This window comes from Camarhynchus parvulus, chromosome 18, assembly GCF_901933205.1.
Source record: "Camarhynchus parvulus chromosome 18, STF_HiC, whole genome shotgun sequence".
NCBI classification, from domain to species: Eukaryota; Metazoa; Chordata; class Aves; order Passeriformes; family Thraupidae; genus Camarhynchus; species Camarhynchus parvulus.
Genome location: NC_044588.1, coordinates 8,685,957 through 8,710,314, shown reverse-complemented (window position 1 = coordinate 8,710,314; position 24,358 = coordinate 8,685,957). Strand labels below are relative to the sequence as shown.

General features: G+C 40.2%; 1 protein-coding gene across 1 annotated transcript in view; it reads left to right on the top strand.

Moving 5' to 3' along the window:
* Positions 1-24,358, top strand: part of TBCD (tubulin folding cofactor D) — a 119,542-nt gene that overhangs the window by 67,311 nt on the left and 27,873 nt on the right. Inside the window, 9 exon segments of the mRNA XM_030962324.1 lie at positions 4,318-4,398; positions 5,123-5,196; positions 6,040-6,157; positions 7,006-7,066; positions 8,420-8,442; positions 16,507-16,538; positions 18,574-18,636; positions 19,057-19,133; positions 21,285-21,366. Coding sequence (XP_030818184.1) covers positions 4,318-4,398; positions 5,123-5,196; positions 6,040-6,157; positions 7,006-7,066; positions 8,420-8,442; positions 16,507-16,538; positions 18,574-18,636; positions 19,057-19,133; positions 21,285-21,366 — 611 coding nt within the window.

Genomic DNA, 24,358 nt, shown 5'->3' with positions numbered 1-24,358 from the left:
TATCTGATTACCTCACCTTTTTTGATACTGATGGTTTTAAGTAAATCAAAATTGTGGTTTTATTTTTTTGATGGCTGATTATCAGGTGTGAGGCAGAGTGAAAATGTGGCCATGATTTCCTTGGCCATGAGGAGGAAACAGCCAAGAGGTGTCACAAAACTGTCTAAGCTGCTCAAGGCTGGACAAGATGAAGTTTGGAGAGTTGTAGTCAGAGGAGAGGCTGTTGTGATGGCAGATTCTGGTATTTGCAGGGGTCCCCAGGACGAGGTGAGAGATGAGTGAATCTGACTTCGTGTTCTTAGAAGGCTGATTTATTATTTTATGTACTTATATTAAAGAATGCTATACCAAAACTTTACTAAAGCAAGAGAAAGGATACAGACAGAAGGCTTAACAAGAATAATGAAAAACTTGTGACTGACTCCTCAGAGTCCAACACAGCTGATGGTGATTGGTCATTAAGTAAAAACAATTCACATGAACCCAATCAAACATTCACCTGTTGGTAAAAAAAATCTCCAGCCACATTCCAAAGCAGCAAAACAGGGAGAAGCAAATGAGATAATATTGTTTTTTCTCTGAGGCTTCTCATCTTCCCAGGAGAAGAAATCCTGGCAAAGGGATTTTTCCAGAAAATATGACAGTGACAGTATACAGACTCTGATATGGGGGAAAAAAATCAGGTTACAAAAAACCATTTCTTATAATTTTAAAAGGACAATTTGCCCAAGTTGTTGAATTTGTGATCTGTGCATAGACCTTTAGCTCCAGTGCTTGTGTTAGCTCAGTGGAAAGCTGGCCACAGTGTGCAGTAATGTTTGAAAAACCCAGCTGATCTCTGCAAAGAGCAGATGGAAGTACCCAAACTGGGCTGGTGTGGTTATAAACCTGGAATACAGAGTCAGCTCTGGAAACACAGAGGTGCTGACATCAGGGGAGCTGGGAGCCAAACTGGATGGCCAGAAGGAGCAGAATATTGCATTTCCTCATGAGGAAATGACGAAGAGCCAGGGCTGGTTCTGGCTTGAGTTGTCTCAGACAGAGTCTGTGTCCAGAGCCAGGGTGGGGAGAGCAGCACCCACAGAAGTGAGTCAGCCCTGGTGGAGACAGGGCAGGACATTGCCCTGTGGGGCTGCTCAGGAGCCCAGCAGGGCACAGAGGCTGGAGCTGGTGATGTCCTTGGGGAGCAGAAACAGCACTCAGGTACATGGTGGGTCATGCTGCACTGCCAGCTTTGTGACTTCCACTTGTTGTAGTTGAGAGGGAGACAATCCAGAGCAATATATTCCATTTTCAGTAGGTTTCAAGCTGGTTTTATTCCAACATGCTTGCATAATTATACTTTCTTACAAAACTCATAAGTTTTCTCATTGGTCAGGAAAGACAAAGTGCTCATTGGAATAGGCAGTTCAGGTTTCTCTTATTTATCCTTCTTTCTTTCTTGGTTTCTATGTCAATGACCTTGGTAGGAAATTCTTTCAGGGCTAAACATGGATCCTCCTATCAAACATGGATCCTCCTATCAAACATGGATCCTCTGATCAAACATGGATCCTCTGATCAAACACAGATCCTCTCATCAAACATGGATCCTCTGATCAAACACAGATCCTCTCATCAAACATGGATCCTCTGATCAAACTTCTCTCTGGCTCACAGAGGTTGCTGTAAAACCTCTTCCACATCCACTGAGAGTTTTTTAAGATAATTCATACTGGAATCCTCTGTCTTCACCTTGACTGGTTTTTTATTGATCTGTCCACCTCTGCATTATCCCTTTTGTGCAGAATTATTTCAGTCTGTTCAAACCTTCACCTTTTACCCACTGTCAGCCCTTCTGGGGTCCCCACCCTCCTCCCACAGCCTTCCCCAGAGCTGCCTCCCACGGGAGATGGGGAAATGCAGGAGCCTGGGATTTCCCTGCTGCTCGAGATCCCTGAGCATGGCATCCATGGGATTGCTGAAACTCTGGGTTTTGTACTAACACAAAATTGAAAACATCCAAAAGTGACCAAGCAGCTCTTATTTTCTCCATACTGTAATTCTGGCTTGGAGGCTGATTATGTTCTTCTGAATTGGTAATTTGATTTTTTTTTTACTTCTTTCACTGTGATTTTCAGAGTTTTTGTATGAGTACCACTTACTTAAGTGAATATATTATTGATTGTGAATATAAAATATTCACAATCAATAATATATTATATTCACTTAAGTGAATATATTATTGTTGATTTCTTTCTTTAAACTGTTCAGCAAGAGGAATAAATTTATACATCTTTTTATAAATAGCCTTATGCACTTAGAAACTGGATTCTCTGAAGCCATCTTCAGTGCCATTATTCAAACTATTTTTTTGTAAAATATTTGCCATTTCATTTACTCTGTTACTTCCAAAAAGTTACACTGCTTTTCAAGCGGGCTGTCATTATTCAATACTTAAGTTACTTGGCTATTTCCTTGTTTTTTCTGAGTAACATTAAAGGAAAAGGCACCCAGGTATATGTTTGGCTACTCAGAAAACACGTACCATGATAATGTTGAGCAATAAAAGCTCATAAAAAAAATCAAGTGTCAATTTCTACAGCTGAATTTGCTTCATCAATCATGATGATGTTCCAGTAAAGGGGTAGCATCATGTATATTTACAAATATTTGTGTGTGTGTGTGTGTATGTGTATAAATAGTTGTTTAGAACCTTTCAAATCTAAATATTTTAATGCAGGTTTTTCACACTGGGTGCCCTTTTTGCTGATTTGGAGCATTCAGCTCAAATATCATAATACATTTCTGAGGATGGAAGGTCAAGGAAACCTATTTTATATGAACTGGCAGTAAAGAGATGATGGGATTCCAGGAGTTCTGAGCTTGGTGCAAGCAGAGTTAAGGAAAAAGCTGCTTAACCTGAGTGGGGTACAGAAATCTAAGCAGCACCATCATCAGGAAATCAGACTTGTATGCAAGGCTTCTTGCATTAAATTCTCAGTAGGGCACAGAAGATGAGGAATGTAGTTAAAGATAGTTATAAACTAAAATTTAAAATGGGATTTAACTACACCTGTGACCCAAGAAATTGATTTTTAACTGGGCAAGGAAGTTCAATGAAAATCTTTGGCAAGAGTGGTGGGTGCTAAAACTGGGATTCAGAAAAACAACTGCAAAGAAGAGAGGAGAGCTCAAACATGGCAGGGAAAATGTGTCTTTTATTGTGGGTTCCTGCAGAGCAGGGAAAGGACCTAGAGATATTTATTTATATATTTATTTATATTATATTTTATATGTTTATATGTTTATATTTAATATATACTTATATATCTCTGCTGGCATCAACACCAGTTTGAACCAAGTGTCAAATCCTTCTCTAGGGCTCAGTAGAGGGTGCTTCTGTGTGCAGTGTTGGTTCAGGTAACTGAGGCCTGGCTGTGGATTTAAGGATTCCCTCTCTGATGAATTCCATAGATATCAGAATGGGAACATGTGGCAGTATTTGGTTTTTCTCTTTGCTTCTGATTGCACACAGCTATATCAATGGAACACCATTGTAGCTGCAAATTAATCAATCAAAAGATCTGAAAAGGTGAAATTAAGATAATCCATGAGTCCCTTTGTGCCCTTCTGACACAAAGTCCTGCTGATGGTTGGGCCTCCCAAGGTGATTTAACACTCATCAGATGTACTGAAAAAACATTTCACTTCACTTGTGTTGACCTTGGCTTTCCATAGTTGATGCTTCTGGAGATTGGAAGTGTGGCTGTGAGTTGGGCAATGCAGGCTCCCTGATTGGTGCTGCTGTTCCCTTCCACCTCACACCTGAGCTCTGCAGCTTCCACAGCTTTTGTCACCATTCACTGCCTGCATATGTTTGATTTTTAGAAAGGACAAATGGAAAACCCCTTCTCCATTTTGGACCATTGTATTTATGAAGATGTAACACATTTCTGTAACCTATTTTCCCTCTGTCTTGTAGTTGATATCAGTGATGTGTTTCTCTAATCTGAAATAATTATTCCATTTAATAGACACATCTGGATTTTCTAGGATGTAACAATGGGATTGAATGTCAAGCTTGTTGTATGTAGAGCAGGTTTTAGAAACAATCTGAAAGTTTTACAGAAGTGGTTTTAAGTTTCTTCAATAATTCAGAATATTTCCCATCCAGTCATTCAGCTGCATCCCATTTAGGAGAAGGCACATTTAAGTAATTTAGAGGATTTAAACCTTTGGAACAGGCTGTGCTAAAATGCACACAGATTTTGGTTCTGTACTCTCTGTCTCTGACTATATATCTAATCTATATCTGTTTTTTTCTTTCTTTTTCAGTGTGTATATTGCTGGCTTTCCTGAGTACACACAGCCAATGATTGATCATTTAGTTAACATGAAGATTAACCACTGGGATAGGTAAGTTAATGAAATCTAATTATTAATATCCAGGAATTGAGTGTTCTGCATAGATCTTTCTGGTTTTGTGGATTATTTCTGTAAATTTCACTCACACCTGGCTTTGCAGCAGCATTTGACTGAAGGGAACTGGGCAAGCAGTAGGTGATATCATCTGTACCTCCCAAGCACAATGTCACTTAAACAGGTTTATGAATTTTGTCTTTTGGCCATGACCTCAATCTGTTAATAGATTATTAAAACCCATTTATATGGTATATAGTGTATGTGAGGGGTAAACACTGTCACCATACAATTATCCTAATTAAAGCAGATTTCATGCATAGAGATGGTGCTTACTCACATTCAGTGTCCATGGAGATTGAAATGTGTACATATCACACAAGTGAGATTCTATCAGTGCTGATCATGGTTTGCATCATGAGAAATAATCACAGTTTACTGCACTGTCCCTGCCAGTGCCCAGAACAAGCCCTCAGGTCCCACCAGCCCCACTGGTGTTTTTCCTTGGCTCTTTGGGCTCTTTTCACTCACTGAAAGCTGGCTGCAGGCTGGCTGCTCTTTGGCTTTGTTGGCTTTTTTACAGGGGGAAGCATAGGATGGACAGAGAGTTCTGTAATTTTGAATATTTGTTTTGATTGGGGGCAGAAGTCCCTTGCTCACATTATTTTTTTAGCACATTGCTTCTGCTGACTTGCTAACCCTCAGCAATGCTTTCTTACAGTGTTATTCGAGAACTTTCCACCAAAGCTCTGCATAACATCACTCCCCAGGCCCCTGAGTACATGGCAAACGTGGGTAGGTACCAGCTGAGCTCTGCCCAGCCAGGCTGAGCTTAGGCAAGACAAACCTACAAAGAACTAATAAATCTACTTAATAAAAATTAAGATCTCCCCTGCCACTTAATACAGTGTAGTGACCCTGATGGCTTAATCTCTTTTTCGGTTTTATGCAAAAAATTTTAAATTACTGTCAGGTTGGTTTTTATCTGGGGCCTTTGATAGCTGGCTGCACTGGGCTCTGCTGGTTCTGAGGTGAATAAATGGGTGCAGTTGTGTCAGCAGCTACCCCTCCAATTCCCAGCTTTGATGTTGGAAAGGGTGGGGGATCTGTTTTGTCTTGTCCAGCCTGACACCTGCAGAAGAATTCCTTTCTGACTGGGTGTGTGTGTAACCAGATGTTTCTTAGCATGAGCCCAGGGTCCTTTGCTGAGCCCATTGCAGCTCCTGAGGTCTGGAAATCCCTGGCAGATTTTCCCTGTGGCTGAAGGCAGTGCCCAGCCCCTGAGCAGCTGCAGTGCAGCCCTTGCCTGGGCTCCTGTCGTGGTCCAGGAAGGTTCCACTGAAGATGGAAATCAAATCCCACCCGCTTCCCTGGCTGCTCAGCCAGCCCAGTGCCCAACAGCAATGTTATTTTATTTGCTTCAGCCAGGGAGGTGGTTGGCAGTGTAAAATAGCTCAGTGTGATATGTCAGAATTTAATTCATTAAAACTTGTTTTTCACGAAGCTGCCAGGATACTTGACTTTACAGAAATGCTTTTCCAGTGTTCTTTCTAGGCAGGCAGAATTACATTGAGAGCTGTGATCCGTCACTACGCTTTGTTTAAAAAAATAATAAATTAATTGTTTAATCTCTTTCAGTTTTGCCAAGACTTCTGCCTTTATCAGTGGGCTCAGATCTGCACACACGCCATGGGGCAATCCTTGCCTGTGCTGAGATCACCCATGCTCTGTGTAAACTGGCACAAGACAATAATAGGTATTAATGCAGCATTATCTAGACAATAAATTTTCCTTTCATGTCTGCTCTATTAAAAGCTTCCTGAGTATAATTATGGAAATCTTCATCTCACTGAACTGGGTTTCCATTGAATTGTTGTTTGTTTTTATGAGTGATGCTGAGCTTTCACGTTTTATTCAGTGATTTAAGACTTCAGTCTTAAATTCAGAATTAGGAAAGAGAGATCCTTTGCTGCCTTACTTTGAAGAATTGATCAGTTAAATACAGATTAATTCCTCTTTCCCTATAAGTGTGCTGTCATCCTGGGTAGGGACAGTCTTTTGTCTTCAGGGTTGGAGAAAAACCTCCTCAAGCAGCTCATGGAGTTAGACTGATTATGAATGCTGGTCCAGGTATATTTAAAAGTATATCTGTATATTTATACACATATTTACCAGCGATGTCCATCAAAAGAATTTGTGTTCAAGAAAAAAATATGATTTTTAGTAGTAGGAAGTACTTGAAATAGATGGAAGAATCACAGAAGTGTTGGAGTCTAAAATACAACTGAGCTGAGAAGAGTTATCAGTGTACTGGCAACTATAATTGCCTGTTTTATATATATTTATATATATATAGGCTGTTATTAGGGAGTGACACAGATTTTTTTATAAGGCTTTTAGAATAGTTTTCTGTATGATGAGGAAAGAGTTTATGTTGTTATGTTTGCTGTACTATTTAAAAATAAATATTGCATATTTCTGTGGGGGATAATTTGAAAATCAAATGATTGGTTTTTTGTTTGAAAGTACAATGATGTTATGGAAAAACAATAATTTACAGCACAATGAGGAAATCTGTATTTGAAATTTTGTATACTTTTACAGATCTGTCACATACTATTTCCCTGAAAAATCATTGGAGGGGCTCAAGCAAATTCACCAAGAGGTTTGTAGCCAGCATAAATCTATTTTTAACCTGGAATGCTGCATGATTTTTAACAAAGATTTACAATTAAGGCAGCTGTTCTCCACCTTCCTCAGTCCTGTGCCAAGAGTGAGCCTTGACCTGGTGGTTTGGATACCCCCAGGCTCTGCTTCAGCTGTTTGTCCTGGTCCCTGTGTCTCCACAGTGACACTGGGGGCTCTTCTGCCTCTTGCTGAACCCCCAGCTCTGCTGCTGGAAATGACATGTCTGAAATGCCTCAGGGGGTGTTTGGTTCCTTGTCCCTCTGTCTTTGCTCCCCCTTTCTCCTCCTGACTGGCTGTGGGGTGACTGCCCAGGGGACATTTGGTGAGCCCATTCCTTGTCCCTGCATCCATAATTTCCTATTTATAGCCCTCAAAAGTCATATTCTGCATTTCAGTTCATGCATTGTCTGTATCTCTGCTTATGCTAAATGAAGTCATGTCCTGCTCATTTCCAAATACTTCTGTGGAGAGAATTTTGCTGAATTTGTCCCTTTCATTTTCAGTCATCCCATGGTGTTGGGTTTTTCATCCCAGCATGGAACAGACAATATTCCAGACAATATTCCAGCATTCAGGCTCCTGCTGTTCCTGCAGGATCTGCAGGACCTTTAGTACTGGCAGACTTCACCCTTCACCCACCAAAATCCACAGGTGCCTCTTTAATTCTGGGCACAGCTCAGAGCTGCTGCCACAGGTTGTAAAAGCACCTTTGTCCTCCTTTAACTTTCTCATGCTCAAGTGCCTGAAAGCTTGGTCAGCACATCTCTGCACTTACGGTGGCCTTAAGTTGTTATGGTGCAGTTGCATAAAATCTCAATTTTAAATAATCTGGGTTTTTTTTGGCTTTTACTGCATAGAAATGTGATAATCTCTGATTTTTTACAGTGGCTTGCTGTAACATTAAGAATGAAGTAAGATTTTTCAGTCACATTTAAGCCTTTGGTTAAGTTTTTTCTATTCAATCTGTAGCTTTCAAAGTTATTTTCAGTGATCAGACAATGCAGTCTATCATCATTCTGAAAGGGCCAGTGGTGGAAAGCAAATTTATTTTAAAAAGCCACACTGGCTTCCAGGGTATATGCAGAAGCAGCTTGAGTTTGGAATTCAGGAAATTCGTGCTTCATGTGTTAAGTTGGGTTTTTTTTGAAAACAAAGTTCAAATGGATATAGAAAAGTTATTTTAAAGAGGTTTTCCCTTTGAATTTTATTTTTTAAATTAACTGAAGTTTTGCACAGCTCACAGTGTATGGCATTGCATGTAGGGGGAAAAATGAAAATACTTGGATTAAACAAACTCAATTAAAATATGTGTTACCTTTTTTCCCCCCAGCTTTGCAGTCGTCAGTTGTACAGGTAAGAAAAAGATGCAAACCCATCATTTTTCATCTTGGAAAATGTCAGTTGAAGGGAATTAAACCAGGACCTGGGAAAGGGGGGAGTGTTTTGTACAGTTAGTGACACCCACCCCAGTCCCTACCAGTGCCTCAGCTGCTGTGGCTGCAGAGGGGCTGCAGAACTGGCCTTGAACTAATGAGCCCCAAATTTCCTTTCCTTTTTCCTTTTTCCTTTTTCCTTTTTTTTTCCTTTTTCCTTTTTCCTTTTTCCTTTTTCCTTTTTCCTTTTTCCTTTTTCCTTTTTCCTTTTTCCCCTTCCCTTCCCTTCCCTTCCCTTCCCTTCCCTTCCCTTCCCTTCCCTTCCCTTCCCTTCCCTTCCCTTCCCTTCCCTTCCCTTCCCTTCCCTTCCCTTCCCTTCCCTTCCCTTCCCTTCCCTTCCCTTCCCTTCCCTTCCCTTCCCTTCCCTTCCCTTCCCTTCCCTTCCCTTCCCCTTTTTTCCCCCCTTCCCCCCCACCTATTTTCCTCTTTTTTCCCCCTCTTTCCCCCCTTCCCTTCCTGTCAGCTTCTCTCTGAGTTCCAGAATTCCTTTCCCCATCCTGTGTGACAAGCAGGACAGGAGCATTGCAAAAGGTTCAGGGCAATTTTTCAGCTCTTGCGACAATGAAAATGTAAATGAGTTTTCACTAAGTTGTTTTTCATTTCCTATTTGTTGAAGCTTCCAGGAAATTAAGGGATATTGCTTAAGGAACTGTTAAGTAAATGTGAATTAAAACTGGTGTGTGACTTCAGAGTTTGATTCTAAATTTAAGGGAATGAAATCATAATGACTTGTAGTCCCTAATAACTGTATATGCAAGTGAGGGTGTTTCCTCCTTTACCTGACATTTTTTGGTCATTTTTAGTTCACTTCTTCTCATGTGCCTTCCCTGAAAACAGTAAACCTGAACTAGTTTTTTATGTAATTATTAATTACAGGTTAAATGTTTTTTATGCAAGCTTTTTAATGATAGAAATTTCTGAAAAAATGATAAAATTTACTTCTGGAGGGGTCATTTAGAGAAATGTGGCACTTCCAGCCCTGGTGAGCTTGGGCTGCTGGATAGGCTTAGTGCTGATACTGTATATTCATGTCTTTGTGGGTGGCTCTCTTGGCTTCCATAAATTCTTTAATGTCAGGGTGGAGCTTGGGTGTAATTTGTTTTTGTCATAATGTGCACTTCTTGCTCTTAATGGTATTTATAAGGTGCCTACAGAAATGTTTTTGTTCTAGATAAGAGTTCTAATTCAACTCCAAGCAGGATTGATTCACTGCTGTTTGCTCTCATACTTAGCTGAGACAGAGATGTCTGCCCTAATCCATATTGTAAAATATCAGTGTGCATAAAATATTTGAAAATGGGACAAGAAAAATAAACTAGGTTATAAAAACAAACCAACAATTGAGTGTTGCTGGGCAAGCATTTAGTGAAACAAGCCAAACTTGTTTCAGGATGAGTAATTATTGCACATAATATTCCAAAGATTTCCATTTGAGAAATTGCTACCGGGAATTTTCAGTGTTAAAAACATCTCGGAGGAATGTTGAAAACCTGTGTTTTTTATTTGTATTTCAAAATTTTAAACTGTATTAACAAAGAGCATCTGGCCACATGTCTCAACTGTTGGTTAGATATTTTCCTTTCACTTATGTCCACTAAACAGCCTTGTCAGGGACTGAAGGGACTTTAATGCTTTGATCAAGCTGTTCTAGGGAATTTTTTGCCCTCTGAGAAAAAGAAAAGGAAATAAAGTGTAGAAATGCTGGATTTTGGGGTTTTTAAAGTATTTTTTTACAAACTTGGAATTTACAAATTTTAAGCTGGAATATGGGTCATGAGTTGCTTGATTGTCTGATTCTGTTGAATCCATAAGGACCTCAAGTCAGACAAGAGAAAACCAAAGTGATGGGATGGAAACATTCATAGAGCTACTCTACCATCTTTGTTTAGTAATTCTTGCCCCATCTTTACCCTGATTTTGAAAAATGGCCATGAATTATCCTTTACACAATCCTGTTTTGAGTTCTACTGCAGCCAGTGTTCAATATACTCAAAGCATTCAAATTTATTTATGCTAATTGTAGAAAATCCCATCTTCTACCATATTACCTTTTTTTTTTTAAAATACAAGTATTTTTCTGTCCTTGTGCAGAAGTCCTCTCTGGTTTTACCATAGTACAAAGGAGCCTGCAAGTCCAGGCACATCAGAGTGTATTTCCTGCCATTAGCCTTGATCCTGACACATCTGATGCACTGGTTTGTCTGGAGGAGCTGGTTGCTTGGAGCATTTGCATGTGCACTTCCAGCTGTGGGTTGTGCAGGAGTTTCTGGGTTTCTGTGTGGGGGTTACACCAAGGCATATGCAAACCATGCCCTGTAGAGCATCTGCCTCCTGTGCCTGTTTAGGGCTGTACAGGTTCATGAAGTTACAAAAATTGTGCTGTGTTTAATTTGGTTCAAATGGTATTTTTATGTATAAAAACCTAAGATGAAAACTTGTGGCATCTGCTGCCTTCAGCTGTGTTACCTGGGTTAGGAAATCATTCTGCTGGTTTAAACACAGTCAGTAGCCAGCCTGATTTCCATTCTGCTTCCACTGCACCAGCGTGGTTAGTAGCTGGTTTTTTTTGTAGCACATCTATTTGGACTCATTCTCAACATCCTTCTCTCAAGTAACAAATGATGGGAAAGAGGAAATGGCCTTAAGCTGCACCAGGAAAGGTTTAAATTGATGTTGGAAAAAAATACTCCACTCAAAGGTTTGAGAAACCCTTGCACAGACTACCCAGGGCAGTGGTGCAGTCACCATCTCGGGGTTTTACCAATTAGAAAACCTAGATTTAAAAGACATGTTAGAAAGGGTTTAGTTTAAAAAGTTTTAACACATTTAAAAGACGTTTTAAAAGGGTTTTAGTTTAAAAGGTTTTAAAAGGTTTAAAAGATGTGTTAAAAGGGTTAGGTTGGTCTGGGCAGTAGTTGGATTCAATGATCTTATAAAGGTCTTTTCCAACCCAAATAATTCTGTGATTCAATAATATGAAAAGTCTTCAAGAAAACAGTATTTTAGTAGTAGTTGTGTTAAGATTCTCTGAACCTGCCTCATCTGGTCTAAGGTTCTGGAGTGACTCTTCAGCTGAGCAGATGTTCAGTATTATTGTCACCACTAGAGATGAAGGGATGGGACTGCTTTCAGGCTAAGAATGATTTATTGCTTAGATAAACATCAGTCTCAGAGGCTGTGGGATTTTAGAGGAGCAGGCAGTTGGCCATAGCTCAAGAGTAGTCACAAATTCTTTGTTACAATATAGAACTTTCTAAACCAACATACATCTGCCACAGGGTTTATTTTACTTTCCTAACCTATCACCTTTACTTGCTTCTTCTGCACTGTGGATGCTTTTATCCAATGGGCTTCTAACTCACATGCACACGTATGCTTCTATTATAACTTCTAAACTCTTGGCTTATTCCATACAACCACACCCTTACATTATAAACCCTTCAGCATCAAATCAATACAATTTCTCTGTGACCGTGTTCACAGGGGTCCCAGGATGAGGGAAGAGATGAGGATCTGACTTTATGTTTCAGAAGGCTGATTTATTATTTTATTACATATATTATATTAAAACTATACTAAAAGAATAGAAGAAAGGATTTCATCAGAAGGCTAGCTAAGAATAGTGAAAGAAAGAAAGGTTTGTGGCTCGGACAGAGAGTCTGAGCCAGCTGACTGTGATTGGCCATTAATTAGAAACAACTGTATGAGACCAATCACAGATCTTCCTGTTGCATTCCCAGCAGCAGATAATCAATGTTTACATTTTGTTCTTGAGGCTTCTCAGCTTCTCAGGAGGAAAAATCCTAAGGAAAGAATTTTTCAGAAAATATCATGGCTACTTTTCTCACTTACTTAGGGCATATTCTTACTTACAACTATGGAAACATAAGTTTATGATTTTTCTGCTTAATATCTGTGTATTGTATTTTTACATCAATTTTTACAGATCAAACTCTTCAGTGTCTGTAGAAGTTTGTGTTTTTCCCATTCCCACACTTCAGAATATTTTTTAGCTTCCTTGTAGCCAGTTCTGAGTCTGACACCAGAGGCCTGAATGGCCAGCAGATGAGGAGTGGATCTGGCAGTGCAGGGCTGCCTGCAGGTGCTTGCAGTGCACTTTGTGTCTCAGCAGATGCTGCTCCAACCCTCCAGGCTTCCACCCCCAGCTGGATGTGCCGGGATGTTGGGCAGCGCCTCCCACACCGTGCCTGCGACGTGCTGCACACCCAGCCTTGCTCTGAGCTCATCCCTGGCTGTGGAGCACGTCAGCTGTGGCAGCCCAGCAGATTTAGGAGCCTGGAGTGGCAGGCAGTGTCAGTGGAAGCGGCACCTTGGGAGTTTCGGCGTTTCCAGCAGAGTAAGGGAGCCCGCAGGTGTTGACAGGTGCTGGGCAAGAGAGAAACTCAGCTCATTTCAAAGACCTTGAAGGTTGTAACTGATCTTGATGGTTTCAGGGCAAATGTGTTTCTTGGCATGCATCTGCCTAAAAGAGTTTTTTTTAGGCATATGAGCTTAATCAGCAAAGAATTCCAGCTTTGCAACAAAGCTCATCTTAACAGTTCCTCTGGGTTCAGAGGGTTTTATGCATTCAGGGCTCGCTGAGATCCTGCTGCACTGTCCTCTGAAGCGTTACAAAGTGAAATTCTTCTGCTACAAACTCAAGTCACTGGGAAAGGTTTTGCTTCCACACAGCCAGGATTTCGCCTGTAGCATTCTGATGTTAGAATACAACGTGGCATAGAATTTCCAGTAGCCTAAAACTTGGTGTTTCTCGTGTTGGTGGGGTTTATTCTGTGCATCCTGAAGGGTTGGCCATGAAAGCTTTGTTAACCTATTGAGCTGAGCTCAGGGGTTTCCCTTTCCCCCTGGTGGACCCTCTGATAAAGCCATTCTGTACCTCCAAAATCCAGGGAATGTGCAACCTGGACCTTTAAAGATACCTCAGTTCTATTTGGGACAAAGAGTTCCCAAGGAAAATGCTTGGTTGTTGGTCATGTGGAGGTGAAGTATGTGTTCTCAGCTTTCCCAAAATCCAGTATTTACAACTGAATCTCTTCAGCTATTCCAGTACTTCTAAATTCAGATTTGAATATCTGTGAAAACATAGATGCTTTTCAATTCTAAACAGCTTCAGTTAGTGTTATTTTTATTGTCTGAAAGAGGAATTCTGGCTTTTGCACAAAAAGCAGCAGGCTTAAAATAATTTTAAAAAATAAATCCACAAAAGTACTTTGAACTTCTTTATGCCCTGAGAACAGCACTGTCACTGGTTCTGATTCAAGGCAATGTAATTATAGAATAGATTCTGTCATTCTTAGGTCAGTAATGTTAATTCCTCAGTTCTGCAAGGGTTTATATATTTTATTTTCCACACATCCATTGTGACTCATCCCAGGATGTTTCTAGGAGAGAAGCATTGCTGTGGAGCTGCACACAGGAAGGAATGCTCAGGAGCTTGTGGGGCCTGGGCACTGCATCAGTCAATTTGCAAACTGAATTAATAATTAAAGCTTGAAACAGGTACATCTAATAATGTGATGCAACTTGTGGATGTGTCTTTGAAATAAAAAAGAAGGAATAGTGACAGTACAGCAAAATTCAGAATCTCTGAATTAGGTAGATCCGTATCTTTTTAATTTAGTGAAATACTGTGGAGTGAGATAAAGTTAATAGCAAGATGTGCATCATGTTTGACAAACCAAGCACTGGCTGAGGAAAGATCTTGGATTATGGTAGAATTTTTGGTTCTTAAAGTGAAATATGGATGAGCTGTGGAAAGGGAGAACAAAATTAGCTTTATTGATGGACATAGAGTGTCTGGGCAAGAACCAACTCAGGAAGCTTTGCAGGGGAGCACACTCAGGTCATGGTGCCACCCAGAGGGACTGGATTGCAGTTTGTGCCACGTGGAAAAGATGCTATGCAAATCCCTGTCACCTTTCTGCATTCTTGCATGGGGACAGCAATCCTCAGAGAGGCTCTGAACTGAATTGGAGTTGGTGAAACGCCAGAGGAAGGGATAGCACTCAAATTATTACCATCAGCACAGCTTGGAGTGGCCTGACTTCCTTCTTGGCAGAGTGAGGAAATGGAGAGGAGCAGCCTTTGTGAGTCAGTTTTGCTTTGTAGTTGGAGCAGAACAGTCCATATCTGAATCCCTGCATCAGCAGACTCTGCTGCACACCAAACACATTTGCAAGGTGATTATTTTATACTCATTTGCAGCAAGGCAAGGAATGGGTGAAGGCAAAATTAAGGGGAGAAGAAGTGTGGAAGAGGAAGCGAGGCTTGCCCCATCAGTCACCTGCTTTTGCTGCTGTCTCGACTCCTTGCATCACTTTTTTTGTTTTCTAATTTAAATTTTTTAGAAGCTGGAGAGCAGACAGCATGGCAGGAAGGTGGGGTAGACAATACACAGACCTTATCAGCATGAGGATGTAAAATCTCTGCTTGCTTCCTACAATGATAAACTGAGCTGGAGATTATTAAATTAAGCCTGATCTATATTGATTGTGGAAAGCAAAAGTTTCTCAATTAAAGGAAGTGCTGACCTATGTCAAATGAGAATATTGTGGAGTTGGCATCTCTGTGTTACCTGAAACACCAATGAAATTGTTGAGCAGTCAGAAACCCAGAGCATATTACAGAAGGGACCTCCTCGTGTGGAATGGAAAAACCTGTTTCAAATGTTCAGGCTTTTGAAGCTCATACAAAGGGATAAACTGGAGAACAAAGTTGTAAGAGCTGTTAGGATTGCTAAGCTGGCCTTCTGAGCACAGCTACTAATTTTATTGTGGGGAGGGAGGAGGAGAGGAGGGAAGAAAATGTTTAAAAGAAACAAAAAACAACAAGCAAATAAACAGGTTTTTGTTGTTGCTGCCCTTGCTGGGAGTTTCTGCCAGAGCATGGACATGCAAACAGGTGATTAAGGGTTTGGCTCACCTCAGGGAGGAAATATTCCAGCAGAAGTGAAGGCAGACAATGAGGAGTCAGGGGAGGAAACATCCAAAGGAAGGGGAGGTCAAAGGTTCACAAAATGGAGCAGTGAAGCCACAGAGGGTGACACAGAGTGAAAGACCTCAGGCATTGCCTTGGGGCTGGGGATCCAGACAAGCAGCAGACTCTGCTCAGTGGGGTCAGGAGAAGTCTCTGCCCACAGCCAGGAGAAGCCAAAGAATGCAAACAGGCCCTGCCATCTCCAGGATGTTTTCCCTCTCCCCACTTTCTGCCCAGTTCAGATTTTCCTCTCCCAGTGCTGTTTCTGGCCAGGCTCCTGTTCAGACAGAGGAACTGGGCTGAGGTCTGAGGTGGTGAAACCATCCTTGAGGAACACAGCTTTACCCCAGGAGGGTCTGAAGTGGCTTGAGCCATTTGTTCCTCTCCCTTTTCCGATGTGTTTCTTGTGGTGATAAACAAAATCACCTGGGACAGGGTTGAGCAGGAAAAGAGAAGGGTGGTAAATCTCACCTGGAGAGGAAACCAGTTAACATATGTGAAAATGGGAACTGGGAATGGAAGTTTCTACTTAGTTTTAGAGAGATGATGCTTTTATTTAAAAATTGCACGTAGTTCCTTTTCATTTTCATTTTTCCTTTTCATTTGTGGAAATCAGAAGCTGGTAGAGACTGCATGACTGGAAAGTCCTTTGGCCAGTCTCATGGGCTTGGAATGTTCCTGAAGCAAGTGAAAAGAAAAGCAAAATGAACGTGACAGTCTTTTTATTATTCACATTAAAGATTAGGAAGACTGGGAGTGCATTTTTGCAAAAAGAAAGCTTAATATTCAGGAGGGGTTTGTATTATTCACGCTGAAGTCAAGAAAAGTTGATTTAAAAGGAAGCAGACTTGATCAAACACAAAACTGTGGGCATCTTGTGCTCTGCTTTCATTCTGAAATGGTTTTGAGGTGCTTTTTGCCTCACTCTGGGCAGTGTACACAGGTTGCCTGTGGTGGCTGTTCTCTGAAGGATGTTTCTGCTTTGCAGGGGTTTAGGTGGAGAGCTGATGAGACCAGCTGGTAAGTACCACAGCTGGGGGGGACAGCACCAGAGGTGCCCTGAGGAATCTGGCTGTTGATGTCTTTCCAGTTTGTTTTGCATGTGTTGTGTTGAATGTGTAAGCAAAGTCTGCACAGTAATTAAGAAAAGATGAACTTTGGAGGCCAATCAGCAGATGGGTGCAGCAGGACATGGGGTGTAAATACATTTGGAATAACCAATGCAATTGGAATAACTCTGTGTAAGAGCTGGAGATGGTTCTGGGCTCTGTGTCACACTGTGTCCTTCTGCTGTTGCACACAATGAAGTTTTTTCAGGGTTGAACTGTCTGCCTTCAGTGATTTACTCCAATTCCTCTCCAGAAGAGATATAATCTGCGCTTTTAGACAGAAGCCATGGTGGAAATCGTGATTTTATCATAACACGTGTGTGCACAGAAGTGAAGCACAAAGACCATATAAACAACAGTCTGTGGGGAGTGTGGCACCACAGAAAAGATGGATTTGGAAGATTGTTATAAGCTGAAAAAAGGAAGGGTGTTGCAGGAAGAGGTAGGCTGGGTGGATGAGGAAATGATGCCAGCTTGGTTTCCTGCTTGTGAGCTGAATGAAGGAAGTGCTGCAGAGCAGATTCCAGCTTGGAAGATCTGAAACAGTCCAGACTTCGTGGGTGAAAGAGCTCCAGCACTGAGGTGGAAGAGAAGGAGGATTTGAGTGAGATTTGACACAAAAAAGCAAGCTGAAGGAATAGGTTTTTGTGATATGTTTTAGCTTTTAAGCAGCTGAACATTTCATGGTTTTGGAGAAATACAAACGGCAGTATTTTGGCATGATACAAGTGTGTAGGTGGAATGAGAGAAGAACTGAAAATGTTCCACAAATTGCCTGCATGTCTAATGAAGATGATGGTCTCAACCACAACAGAGCACAAAGAAGTGCAGAGAGCTGAGGAGGAACCCCAAGAGACTTGGGTTTAGGCACATTGCACTTGTCTGTGAATAAACATTAGCACAGAGAAGCTGACACACAGTACTGAGAGGATTTCATGTGGCATTGCCATGGTGAGCAGTGAGTTCAGGAGTAGATTTGGAGCCCAGTAAGTTGATTATAAATGGAGGTGATGAGCTGTGTACAGAGCCCAGAGGAAGAGTAAACAATCAGGTTGTGGAAGGAGAGGAAAACAAAACAATGGTATTACTTTATATTCTGTCCTTTCCCTCCTCTCCACCAGCTCTAAAGCAGCCAGGCAGTGACATGGAGCTGGACCAATCTCATTAATTTGAGCTGAACCCCAGGAGGTGAAAGATAATGGTATTCCCCAGGTGCTGAGTTTTCATTTGAGAAATAGAGTCAATCTGTTGGACAGAAAATTTGCAGTGTTTACTGTGCTAATCTCCATTCCCTAAAAAAGCCTCAAAACTTTTTAAAAATTACAGTTCTCAAAGTGGGTTTATAAGCATTAGAACTCTAATAAGTTTATAGATTAAAAATAATAAGGGCTTTATTATGAAAAGGATGTGCTCATGTATTCCAAGTATCAAAGGAAATAAAGTTGCATCCAGTTTCATAGCTCCCAGCTGTGTGCAGTGAACAAATGCCACTCCTTGGAGGTTCAAAAACAATGTGAATAAGAGGTAGAAAAACCTGTCATATATATTTGAATAGTTTTTAGTGCTGTAGTATTATCCTTGTCTCAGTTGGTTTACTGTCACTGATGCTACACTGCCATTTCTGGGCTGTGTAACAAAAAAAAAGTGGCTGATATGTGTGTGCACACCTTGAATGGCAGAGGGGGAAAACATCCCCCCAAACAAGGGATTTTGCAGAATTGGTGGGAGTAACTCATGTCAGAGGACAGTTACAGCATTGTAGTGATTTCTGTACAAAGGTAATTTCCTTCCAATTTTTAATTTCCCTTAGTTTGAATATCTATTTGCAAATCTTCATCAATTTAAAATTAATGCTGATGTAACTTCCTGTGGTTGTCTCTTCAAAATTGCTACAATTTCTCTTTTTTGGGGGTATTGATCTTGTTATCAAACTTATTTTCTTACAGTCTGCACTTTAATTGAGAAGTTGTCACTATCAAAAATGCCATTTAGAGGGGATCCAATAATCAGTAAGTCCTATTTAAAATAACTTTCCATGAATGTGGTTATTATTCATTAAAGTATTAAGAAATTATGCCTTTCAAAGAAGCAAAATTAATGGGGTTGGGTGGTGTAACACATTAAAAAAAATACCAAAAATATAGACAAATACTGCAGCAGATGCTGATGCAATTTGAAGATTTGGTTTTTAGCTGTTGACAATAAATAAAATGTGCAGTACTCAGCATCACCAGGCATGGGGTGGTCACTGTGGACATGGAAATCCAGACTGGAGCAGCTCTGCTGGGAGTCACAGCCTTGTTTAATTTGGAAAACCAAGGGTACAGATTGATCTGTGTAATTGCTGGTCTATGGAAAAATTAAATAGAGAATATTGGAGTTCAGAAAATAAGAAAAGTTAAAGCTGTTTATGTTCCTTGCTGTTGCAGGTGGTTGGCAGTGGTTAATAAATGACAGCCTAAGACATCTCACTCTTGTTTCCAGTGCTGCACGACAGCATATAAAGGTACAATAATTTCTCCTCCTTCATGTGGTCACATGAAATACAAAATTAGAAATTCTTTTGCTTTCCTTTGGTGGAATATCCATGGCATCTTATTGGTTCTTGATTGCATGTTTCTTAGATGTGTGAGAAGGGATATTTTAAAAAGTGTATTTTGAATTCCTCAAGATTCCAGTGGACCTTTCTGATTAATACTTGAGCAGTTATCCCAAAGGTTGTTCCTGCCGTACCTCTGGACAGGCTGATGGTGCTGGAAGCTGCTCTGTAGTTATATTTAGAGGGTGTTTTGCTTCTGTTTTGGTGTACCTGTAATCTGTGTGGTTTCAGAGAACTCCAGTGACAATTAAAAATGCTCTGGATGATGACACACAGGTACTCTGTGAGCTTTGCTGTGAGTTACCAGAGTTATTCAGGACAAGCAGCTTAAATTTTCCATTAAACTCTGCTGTAAATCGTTTTTCTGTGCTCTCAGACTGCTCTGATTCTGAATATTAAATCCATTGATGGATGCGTCTCATGCTGTTTTATTTACACCATCTTAACACCTCCAGTTATTCACCTTAATTTTCCCAAGAAATCCCATGGCAGTTTGATCTCTGCTGAATTATAAAGGCAATTTCTGTCTGCCCTGCTAGAGCTTACAGCCAATCTGAATTGAACACACTGTGTTCATTGTGTTAGCTTTTGGTAATAAGATAAAAAGGCATTTCAGGTATCTCACACCTCATCTTTTAAAGCTTTCCTTGGGAGACGGAGGAGATTGGAGTTGTGTCCAAATCACTGAAGGAAATTTAAAAAAGAAATTTGAATTCTTAGGATATTCTTTTGGCATTAACAATTTATTCAAAGTGCTGGTATGTCTTATAACTGGAACTTCTAAATCAAAAGCTTAAAAGAATTAATTATAGGCTGTAGAGAATTTTAACTTGTTTGGTAAAGATCACTTAAAGCCAGGCAAAATGTATTTAGCAAATGGCAGTTCTCACTTAATTCTGCTTCTGTTTTAGAGAGAAATATTTTTAAGGGCAATGCTTAAGATTTTGAAAAAAAATCTTTTTTTTTACTGACATATAATATTCTCTTCCAGTTTAACTTCATACATTTAAGGTGAAAAACATTTCATTTAGAAAGTGGAATATCTGAGCAATCTGGTCTGGTCCAAGGCATCCCTGCCTGTGGCAGAGGTTGGGTAATTTGGCATTTAAAGGTCCCTGATCTACAGCAGCTGGATAATTCTGCATATTTTGTTACTATTATCCCTGTGGTAGTTAGAATATTGTTTAGGTGAGTGCTGGTTTTCTTTCCTTGATTTTGCATAGAGAACTTGTCTGAAGTGTCTTTGAGGGCAGAATGAATCAGCTGGGCAGGATTTCTGTGTTACAGCTGAGATTTCTTGTACCTGGAGAACATGAGTGTTAATAAATCTTGTTGCTGTTAACATGAAGTGAACAGGGCATAGCTTTTGTGTGCTTTCACATTTATTATAATTTTGGGGAACATTATATTATCAGCTGAAAAGTATAATTCAGCCATAAATTCTATTCTATTATGTATTCTATTAAATTCTACTCTATATTCTATTCTGTTCTTTCTGAAATAGCAGCTGAGTTATTTTGTGTTCTGTATCAGTAACTGAAACCACTCTAAAAATGAGGAGGCTCAGGTATAACACACAACCATTGATCCTTTTCTAAGCCAATTAAGATTAGGACCCCAAGCCTGTGATCCTGCATGTTTGGGCTTTTTTGTTTATTACCTTCAGCCCATGTTCTTTTCTGTGTTTCCTTTCTGTAGCTCTCTGGGAGGGTGTGTTTCTTGTCAATCTGACATCATTATATGGAAGATAAAAGAATGACTTGCGTGTTTTGTAATGCTGTGTCATCCTGAAGATCTTTCATCTGAACTGAAAATACATTTCATACATTACTGTTCTTGTTTTAAATGCTAATTTAGCTTACTGGTCATATTGAAGGAATAAGATGAAAATCTGTTTTTTCCTTACATAAGTTTCCTTACTAAACCAGTATTGGGAAGAAGTAATAAGAAAGAAAATGCCAGTATCTGAGAAGAATATTTTTTTTTAATCCACTTTATTTTTCCTTTAAAATTTTAAGATATGAAGTGAATAAATGCATTTCTGTGCCTTTGTTGCAGGAGTCTGCAGTGACTGCACTGGCTGCTCTGTGCAATGAATTTTACATCAACGAGAGGAGAGAAGCTGATCCAGCTCTGCAGGGTAATGATTCATGTTTAACACAGAGGCACAGAGTGCTGGGCTGGACAAAACTTGCACTTTGGAGGGATTGTACAGAACAAGGAGGGGCAGCACTGGTTTTAAAACAGCTTAAAATTCATCAGGAAAAACTAACTGACAGCTGAAAGTTGTCTGAAAAATGACAACTCGTAGTGTAGGAAATGTCTCATTTCCTCCATAAATGCTGGCTTTAGACTGGAGGTGAGCAGAAGGTACCACAATTATGAGGCAAATTTATATTGCTTTTCTATTCCATACTGCAAAACAAAACAAAAAAACCCAACGATTGTGTGTTTCTAAAATCCTAAATTTTAACAAAGTGAATCTTTTTCACATCCTATTTTGATAAACTCTGCCAGAGATCATGGCTGATTTACAGGAGAGTTGCTAAGGGATAAGAAAAGGATAGAAAAAGGACACCCAGAGTTCTGGTAAATGTGCATGTGAAAGCTCATGTGTTTGTGTTGGGATCAGCAGTACAGGAGGAGGCTTAAACTTCTCTCAGGGCTGTATGAATCAGCATCTTTGTTTATACTGCTTTTCTTGTACCTGTCTTCCTTTCAAGGATCAGATTGTATCATGTCCATCAGAGACAAATTGCTGGATTGTACAGATAAATATTATAAGAATAACAACATTTATATTCTTGTTTTTCTAAATATGACAATGAACTTACATACACTTAATGAAATATTGATTTATTTCTCTGTTTCTTGCCATTATTAAATCAGGTAACAAAATACCTATTATTTATTTGTCTTAGAGTTGTTCCCAAAATTATGTTGATATGGAGCACATATGTGTATTTTCCATGCCCCAAAGACATTAGGGCTGAACTAGAAAAGCAGCCTATCCTGATTTGAAAATACTTTCTATAGTGCTAAATCTTTACATTTTTTTGTCAAAAAACCCCCAAAAAAACAAACCCAAACCCTAAAATAGCCCTTTCCCTGCTGGAGTTTGGCCCTGCCTACCAGATTCTTAGTGGGCAGCATGGAAAGATGTGAAATGGTCCCAAGGCAGCTAAAATCCCCACAAGCTCAGGAAAGGTTCACGTGTCAAACCAGAACGTGCTGGGCAGGAGGAGGCAATGCTGAGTCAAAGCAAACAAACTAAAAATGAGTTGAAAAGGTGATAGGGCAAATTTTATGTAAGGATGAAGTTTTGAGTTTCTGTAAAATTGGACTGGAAAACTCAGGCAGGTGCTCAAGTCAGGAAGGAGAAGGGATTTGCTGCAAGTACAGGCTGCAGATGTTGTTGCTTTATTCATTTAGAATCCTCTGAAGCCTCATGGTTTTTTTCCTGGATTTGAGGTTTACTTTTCATCTGCCATGTGCTTGGAGGGACCGTGGCAGTGTGGCTGTGATGGTCTAGGGACACAATTAGGTCAAATTTGTATATATAGATAAAATTTCTCATGGGATTTTCTGAAGTAGAATTGTGAATTGACAATTTTTCTGTTCTATAAAACTCTCTGGTCAGCTCCATCTTGAGTACCCTTTTATTTGCCCTTGGCTGCACTGGACCCTGCTCCACACATGATAACAGAAGTGCCATCACACATGCAAGCATCTTTTAAAAAAACAAACAAACAAAAAGATGTATTTTATCTCTGTACCCATACAAATTTCATGCTTGTGGGATTGAAATCCAGTAGTAAAAATCCTCCCAGAGTGTGTGATGGATGTGGGTATGTGTGGAAGCTGCAGTGCAGGTGACATTCAGCACAGTGCACGTGCCTTAGATAAATCAGTCAAAGCAGGTCTGGACATGATCAAGGGCATTAGGGGAAAAAAAAGCTTTTGGTAAAATTTAACCAGAGTTTCATGTTGCTTGATGATTAAAATGAAAACACCCATCAGGGGTGCTTTAGCAGTTTGACATTCTGAATCTGTCCTTATAAGGCTGCAGTTTTGTTGAATCACTACTTTTGCCTCTGTTTGTTTTGACCTTCTCTTCGTGTTTTCCTGTCTTAGTGTGTTCTGGTTTGGTTTTGCTGACTTTCTCTTTTAATATCCTTTCAGGATGGGTTGTGTGGAATTAATATTGTAGACACTTCATAGGCCCTGTTGGTTTATGAAGCTGAAGGCTCTTAGAAGAATATTAACATTTGCATTACACTTTCCACCATAATTACTGAGTGGTTATAAGTAAAGAGCTGTTTTGGTCTCATTGCTGTGTCATTTGGCTAAAATGTCAATCTTAAATTTCCATCACTCAGAGTGGAAACTGTCACAGCCTCACTGTTCAAGGTCTTCTTGCTGTCACAGCAAACACTGCATCTTCCTGTGGCCTCAGGACTCCTAACACCCTGGTGGTTTGGAAAGTTTTAAATAAATGTGCTTATCTGGAGGTGTTGCTCACCTCTGGCCAGGGAGCTGGGCTGCTGATGGGAGGGACAAGCTGGGGCCTGTCCATTGCATTGGGGTTTAAAAAAACAGTCAGGAATTATGATGAATGGAGAGTTTCTTACGGCAACTCTTCTTTCTTCCTCTAGCAAATATTGCTCAACCATTTAAACCTTAGATTACAGTAAGCACTGGCACAATTATGTAATCTTCCCAGGATCTCTGGTTCTTCTTCTTGGAGGATTAAAAAGTGTCTGTGCAGTAAGGGGATTGATAAGACCACCTTGCTCCTGTCTGAATCAGAGCTGTGTTTCTTGCAGCTGGCTTGGAGAAGCTTTTCTGGAGTACTTTGGTTTTCTCTGCATTTTACAGGAGAGTTTAATGTGAAAAATTGGGTAAAGGAAGTATTGGCTGCAAGTCTGAGATACAGACTGCAGCAGCAATGTGAACCTGTTCTTGGCTTTTCCTCTTTTTATTTTTTCCTACACCCTCATTTTCTCCTTGATACAATTTTACATGTTTGCTGAGGCTCCTTTTTCCATGCCCAGCTGGGTTTATTCTGTGTTTATTCTTGTGCCTCTTGACTCTGCTGCTGTTTGCAGGGTCACTGTCCCCACTGTGTCCTG